Genomic DNA, 7,269 nt, shown 5'->3' on the forward strand with positions numbered 1-7,269 from the left:
TTAATAATTACTCACCTTGCTGTTACAACAGATCCCCAAACAGGTTAACCTGGAAGTTTCAGGTAAACCTACCTATCACACACCCACACTGACTTTCTAAAGGACTGCACTCAACACAAATTCTGCCTCTGAATGCAACTGTGAGACTTGTTCTAGCACCTAGCATGCAGGCTACGTGCCGTGCTATCTTCATACAGCCTTGATTATATTTCTTACATTTTTTTAGGTTTGCCTGCTTCGTGCAATGTCTCTTTACTTCAACTGCACTGCAATTCTGATTTGCAGTACACACAGGGAGGGCTGTGTTGAGAACTGCGGTGTTCTGATATATGTGGGAACTCAGCCAATGGGAAGAGAGCATGGGAGTGGACTCATTAGGTGTGTTGCTTCATTTAACCGTCATTCCACAAGATTTTAGCCGGAGACGCAAGGACATCCACGCAAAACAACAGGTGAGACAGTATTCAGCATTTTATATTTTTTGTAGAATACCTCATTGTACATTGAGTGCCTGTCAGTTCTCAGTTTAAGAATATGATCTTGTGTTACTTCATTGTATTACATCACAACTCCATTGTGGTTATTCATTAAGAATACATTGCTGGTAATGCATATAATGGTGGGCCTGTTTTCTTATGGAATTTTGTAACATTGCAATGCCCCCACTTTCCCATGCAAACAAAAGAACAAACCTATTTTTTACTTAACAGGTTAAGCATACCACAAGATATCAAATGATAACAATGTCACTTAACATGAACATGTGTTCTTTCATGTATTTGTGTCAATGAAATATTTTAACAACATATTTGTCAGATTCCTTTATTCAGTGTCATGATCTGTATTCAGTATGTTCACAAATAAATGCATAGATAAGGGTGAGTGACATGAACAGTATTCAGTATAAGATTAAATTTTAAAAATGGTACAGAAAGCGAAATAAAATCTAAACTTAATGTGAAAGTAGAAAATAACATTTTAAGTCTTAAAAATGATTTTCCGCATCAGCTTTCCTACAGATCCACCCTCCACTATGGCATTCCTGAAAGATTTATTCAGACAAGCAGTTAACCTGAAGACAGACGATGGTGTCGACGTAAGTTACTGGTTTCTGAGGGAAAGAACCGTGTATTCTGGAGAACATCTGAGGACAGATGGTGGTGTCTCTGCTGTCTTGTCCAGTGTTAATTTAACTCTAACAGTGTTAATTCAACTCTAAACAGATAACATTTGGTCCCAGCCAGGAATGTGCAGAAGATTTGAGACATTTATAGGTTTTCATACCTATTCAAGGGAATTTCCAAGGATGCAGATTTGAGTGCGTTTATGTATTTTAGTCTTGATTCAGGATACGTTTTGAGTGTACAGACTTGAGTGTGTTTACTTTTTTTGTAACGATTTTGGGTCACTCCTAGTTTTGTTTTTTGCACGCTGTTGCAGAAGACCTTCAATGGGACAGTCGTCCCGTATCCCCTCTTCAGAGCCAGCGAGGATGCATCTCTCCTGGACAGAGCCATCAAGGCTCCAGGTGATGGACAGCATCCACACACCCCAGCACAGGAGTGTTCAGTGTGTGCATGCACACCAATGCAGGAGAGATAGCTATTCACACATCCCAACACACAAAGTGTTCACTGACAACCAACACTGACAAACAAGTGCTCAGTATTCAGTATCATGATTCACACACCGCAACACACGAAGTGTTCAGTGTGCGGTTACAAACCAATCCAGAAGAGATAGCTATTCACACATGCCGACACACAAAGTGCTCAGTGCCCGCATGCCAACTCTCAAGTGTTCACTGACAACATACACTGACCAACAAGAGCTCAGTATTCAGAATCAAGATTCATGCAGCCCAACACTAAAGTGTTGAGTATTCACACACCCATGCAGAGGTGCTGTGGTAGAGTGAGACGTGGAAGGATCTGGGATCTCTGGATAGCGAGTAACCACAGAGTTCTGAGCGGGGTGACCTGCGATGGCGGGTCAAGTTGGAGATTCTTGTTTGCGGTTCGGGTTGGGCTGGCTTTCGGAAAGTCTGACGTAGCTGTATGCCGCCCCCTTCAGGTGTGGAGGAGGCCGCCATCATCGATCTTCTGGTGAAGAGGAACAACGAGCAGCGTCAGCAGATCAAGGAAGCCTATCAGCAGGCCTTCGGGAAGGTGAGGCCACGCCCCCGCCGGTTGACGCTCAGTTCCGCGACGAGGTTTTCCGACGACGCCGCTCGGTCCTGCCTGACTAACCTGTCCCGGGACCGAGCAGAGGTGTGCAGATGCCCTCGGGGCGTGGCGCGTTAAATTCCGCCTGGGCATGTTTTCCTGCAGGCTCTGGATGCGACCTTGGTGTCCGTCTTGAAGGGCGACCTGGAGGAGCTGGCGCTGGCGTTGCTGATGACTCCAGCGCAGTATGATGCACATCTGCTCAGGAAGGCCATGAAGGTGAGATGAACCATTGAGGTCAGATGGGCTACCTAGGTAACAGAGCACCCAGTGATCCCCTAACAGGTAGCACGCCACCCAGTGGTCCGGAAGCCACACTGCAGTCCACAATGAACTCCGTCACCCTGCAACCCGTGTAGTGGGATACTCTATTGTAATTATTTTTGGCTGCAGGGTCTTGGCACCGATGAAGAGATCCTGATTGAGGTTCTGGTAACGAGAACCAACGCAGAGATCACACAGATCAAAAACGTTTATACAAAAGGTAAATGTATATTTACACCGATCAGCCACAACATTAAAACCATCTGCCTAATATTGTGTAGGTTCCCCTCGTGCCATCAAAACAGCTCTGACCCGTCGAGAGTTTTTAAAATCATGTGGAAATAATTCACCCTCTAACAATATCTTAGCTTTTTATAGCCCTGTAGCCCTTAATAATGTAATAAACTACCAATAGTGTAATAACTCCCAATAACGTAATCCATTTCCATCTACACAAAATATTAGGTAAGTGGTTTTAATGTGGTGGCTGATCGTGTATATATATATGTGTGAGTCTGTGTGCATGCACAAATGTGTATATGCGTGTGTATGCATGTGTCTGCTGTAATATGAAGTAGTTTGTCTGACGCTGATCACAGATTATAGTTTTGGTGACTGATGTCTGTGTATTTGTGTTTGTGTGTGTGTGTGTCAGTCTGCATGTGTACCTGTGTGTGCTTGTCAGAGTGCATGTGTTTGTTTGCGTGCTGTTGTGTGAGTGTGTGCGTGTCAGAGTGCATGTGCGTGTTTGTGTGCTTGTGTGTTTGTGAGTGTGTGTCAGGGTGCATGTGCATGTTTCAGTGCGCATGTGCACCTGTGTGTTTGTCAGTGTGCATGTGTATGGTTGCGTGCTTGTGTGTGTCTGTGTGTATCTGTGGCGATTGTAACTGATTTCTCTCTGAATGGTGCAGAGTACCAGAGGGATCTGGAAAAGGACATTGATAAAGAAAACTCAGGACACTTCCAGGATGCTCTGCTCAACCTCTGCAAGGTGGGACGTGCGTGAATGCGTGTGTGTACATGTACAGCGTGGGTGTTTGTGTACAGTGTGTGAAGGTGTGTGTGTATGAGCATATGTGTGGGGTGAGAGAGAGTATGTGAGTGTGTACAGTATGTGCATGGGTGTTTGAGAGAGTATGTTAGTGTGTACAGTGTGTGTGTGTGTGTGTTTGAGAGAGAGTATGTGAGTGTGTACTGTGCGTGTGTGTGTTGTTATATTAATTCTGCTCTCCTTTCTATCTGTCTTGCTTGTTGTAATTTCAGGGCACTAGGAGTGAAGAAACTAAGGTTGATAACGACCTGGCAGACAGTGATGCACAAGTAAGATTTCTTTTTCGTAGACTGATATACATTGAGAAAGGACCTGCTAGACTGTGTGTGTTATAATGAGTGTGTTCTGAGGTAGATCTCTAATGCAGTGTGTGTTATAATGAGTGTGCTCTGAGGTAGATCTCTAATGCAGTGTGTGTTACAGTGAGTGTGCTCTGAGGTAGATCTCTAATGCAGTGTGTTACAGTGAGTGTGTTCTGAGGTAGATCTCTAATGCAGTGTGTGTTACAGTGAGTGTGTTCTGAGGTAGATCTCTCATATGGTGTTTTAATGGCTGGCTTCAGTAGAGACACAGGGCTGAGTTTCGGTTCACGGTCCTGTACCGTTTCACTCTGCAGACTCTGTTCAACGCCGGAGAAGACAGGAACGGAACCAACGACACCGTCTTCATCCACATTTTCACGACCAGGAGCGACGCACAACTCCGAAAAAGTGAGATGCCCGTAGAGAGGGGGTGGCGGGCGCGGGTTGTTTGAGTGCGTCTCGTCGCGCGGTTCGACCGCACGCGGAAGCTGTTCAGCGGTCACACGGTCGCTCCCCCCTCTCTCTCTCTCTCTCTCCAGTATTCCAGAGGTACGGGAAGCACAGCAAGACGGAAATGACGCAGGCCCTGGACGGCGAGATGAGCGGGAACGTGGAGAAGTGCCTGATCGCGATCAGTGAGCGCACGCGCCCGTCTGAATTCGACTTTGCGCAGTTAGAGCTGTCTGCGTGTGTGTGTGTGTGTGTGTGTGCGTGTGCGTGTCAAGTGTGTGTGTGTGTGTGTGCGTGTGCGTGTCAGTGTGGGCGTGCGGGGGCGTGTTTGTGCCCCGTGCGTAAGAGGGAGTGTGTGGTATGTCCCTGGCTGTTCCTGTTAGACAGGACTGCTGAAGTTCACCTGTGGAGACTCCCTGTGGAAGTATGACAGGAATGAGACCTGCTGTGGGCAGAAGTGTAGTATAATGGGCAGGAAACTGGTCTTGTAACATAAAGGTCACAGTTTTGAATCCCAGGGAGGACACTGCCATTGAGCAAGGCACTAAACCTGCATTGCTTCTTTATATATATATATATATATATATCCAGTTGTATAAATGGATGCAATGTAAATGCTATGTAAAAAATGTTGTGTAAGTTGCTCTGGATAAGAGCATCTGCTAAATGCCTGTGATGTAATGTTGTGCTGACAGCCTCTCACTGTCTGCTTTATGCTCACGTCAGTCATAAGTACCCTCCATCTCACGTCTCACGTCCTTTTTATGCTCTTTTTTCACGTCAGCAAAATGCGCCATGAATAAGCCTGCGTTCTTCGCTGAGAAGCTGCACCTCGCCATGGCGGTAAAGCCTTTTCTACTCAGTATTCTGTGCTTTTTTACGGTGAACTGTCGCAAAAACGCTTTACAGAGTAACAAGGCAAGAAACAGAGCAAGAAGGGCGCACACCAGGCCTGAACCCCCAAAAAGCAAGCACATGAGGTAAAAAGGGGAAAAAAATGCCAGTGGGGAGAAAACACCCAAAGGATGGTGAGGAAAAAGTCCCCAATGGGAAGAAACCTTGGGAGGAACTGGGCTACAGAGGGGGAGCCCATCCTCCACTGGCCAGCCTGGCTTTTACTGTCACCACTTAATGCAAAAGCATTCTGGGAAAAACTTCTGTATATAACAATCATGACACGAGTAAATAAAGTTGCGGTAAAGTTTATGGGTAAGGAGTTGGTCTTGTAACCTAAGGGTCGCAGGTTTGATTCCCCAGTAGGACCCTAGTCGGACCCAGTAGGATTCTACCATTGTACCCTTGAGCAAGGTACCTAACCTGCATTGCTGTTGTATATATCCAGCTGTAAATTTGGATACAATGTAAAATGATATGTAAAAAGTTGTGTAAGCCTGCTAAATGCCTGTAATGTAAAGGCATGCCACTGGCTGTGCGGTCACAGCATGCATGAAAACCTGGGCCGGAGTTTCCTGTGTTCCCTTTGGAGGGCCCGGTTACAGTGTGCAGGATAGTAAAACGCGGACCGGATTTCCCGCAGGGGTTCGGGACGCGGAATAAGGCTCTCATCCGACTGCTGGTGTCCCGGTCTGAGAAGGACATGAAGAAGGTGGCGCAGGAGTACAAGAAGCTGTACCAGAAACCCTTGCAGCAGGACATCATGGTGAGCGCGTTTCTCACAACAAACTCCATTTTGGCCACAGTGTGCCTGTGGTTTAATTCGAATCATTAGTCATAAGATGAATTACAGGAACGGGGGGCCTGTAGTTACACTGAAGGAAAAGTAAAAATCTGTCTAATTTACAGTTTTATAAGCTTTGCTTGGGTTTCGGTAGTGTAATACAGTGATATTCCTTTATTAACAGTGAGAGGGTGGGCTCCGGCCCATGTATAGAGCAGTTGTGTATACGTTTGTTGTGCTATCAGTTTAATTCACAAATTCGGGAGGACGATAAAACGCCATCGTAAAGAATATGAAATGAAAGCACGAGAGAGGCCCGTGTAATTCAATCCTTTACGGCGCAACAGGAGATTCGACGGATATTAAAGGGTGGAGGTGGTGCCAGCCTCGTATACGGAGACGTGATGAATATTTAAAGAAGGGGTGGTTCTGTCTTTCCTGCAGGCTGAATCCAGCGGTGTATTGGAGGCAGGCCTGCTGGCCCTGTGTGGAAAGGACGACTGAGACGTTCAGCTGAGACACGTTCACATTAATAACGTTCATATTCGTGTTAACAGTCAGTCAGTTTCATAATATTATTTTGCTATTGGAGAGATCTTATGGATGTACGATAGGAAATAATGCTTAACGTTAGTATAGCTGGTTACACCACGACGTTTAGAAAGGTTCGACTTCCGGACTAACCGTTGGCTCGGTTAAACCAATTAAAAATAACAGAAATTTTTTTTTTAAGTTAGCAGGGATACAGGAAGTGTTTTGTGTTAAAGGTAGAAAGAAACAGAAGAGGTGCTGGGCTGTGTTCCTATGAGTGGCCCAAATCTGGGCACATTTATGTGGAAATCTTTGTGGAAATAAAACTTTCTCAGGAATACTGGAGTGTGTTTTTTCTTCCCAAAATTCCAGTGAAAATATCAAACTCACTCTCTCAACCACACACACGCACACACGTGCACACTCAGTCAGCACACCCAATGTAAATCTGTGATCAGCCCTGATGGCACTTGAGTGTTAAGCCGTCAGTGACTACTAAACCCACTCCTCTCTTCTGCTGCTGCTCACTCCCAGGAGACTAGACCCTCTTCTTGGCTGTGACAGAGGGCACGACGTACATAGGGCACCTCTTGTAAATAAATCCCATTCTTGACCAAAACTGGGGCGTTTCCTACAGAGTGCGCCGCGTGGTGTGTCCGCGGCAGTATCAAGAGCACCCTGCGTTGAAAATGAGCATTGCCACAGAATAAAACAGATTCAATTTATTATCGGAATTGATATGCGGGCCGGTGTTTGTGCACCTGTTCA

At 45.8% G+C, this 7,269-nt stretch overlaps 1 protein-coding gene across 1 annotated transcript; it reads left to right on the forward strand.

Moving 5' to 3' along the window:
* The first annotated feature begins 140 nt into the window (after positions 1-140).
* On the forward strand, positions 141-6,839 carry LOC118212215 (annexin A1-like). Its single transcript, XM_035389900.1, has 13 exons — positions 141-452; positions 1,020-1,096; positions 1,441-1,528; positions 2,074-2,168; positions 2,331-2,444; positions 2,619-2,709; positions 3,401-3,480; positions 3,753-3,809; positions 4,157-4,250; positions 4,382-4,477; positions 5,077-5,135; positions 5,830-5,952; positions 6,415-6,839. Exons 2-13 carry the CDS (start codon positions 1,034-1,036, stop codon positions 6,472-6,474), a joined length of 1,020 nt encoding a protein of 339 aa, XP_035245791.1. The 5' UTR covers positions 141-452; positions 1,020-1,033; the 3' UTR covers positions 6,475-6,839.
* Positions 6,840-7,269: the final 430 nt, after the last annotated feature.

This window comes from Anguilla anguilla, chromosome 14 (genome assembly GCF_013347855.1).
Source record: "Anguilla anguilla isolate fAngAng1 chromosome 14, fAngAng1.pri, whole genome shotgun sequence".
Lineage (NCBI taxonomy): Eukaryota > Metazoa > Chordata > Actinopteri > Anguilliformes > Anguillidae > Anguilla > Anguilla anguilla.

What these genes read in the sequence shown, in the direction of transcription:
- LOC118212215 (XM_035389900.1), top strand. Translation starts at nt 1,034, where the DNA reads ATGGCATTCCTGAAAGATTTATTCAGACAAGCAGTTAACCTGAAGACA. An exon ending in ATCAGCAGGCCTTCGGGAAG is followed by an intron (nt 2,169 to 2,330) that starts GTGAGGCCACGC and finishes GTTTTCCTGCAG; the next exon opens with GCTCTGGATGCGACCTTGGT. An exon ending in TGCTCAGGAAGGCCATGAAG is followed by an intron (nt 2,445 to 2,618) that starts GTGAGATGAACC and finishes TTTTGGCTGCAG; the next exon opens with GGTCTTGGCACCGATGAAGA.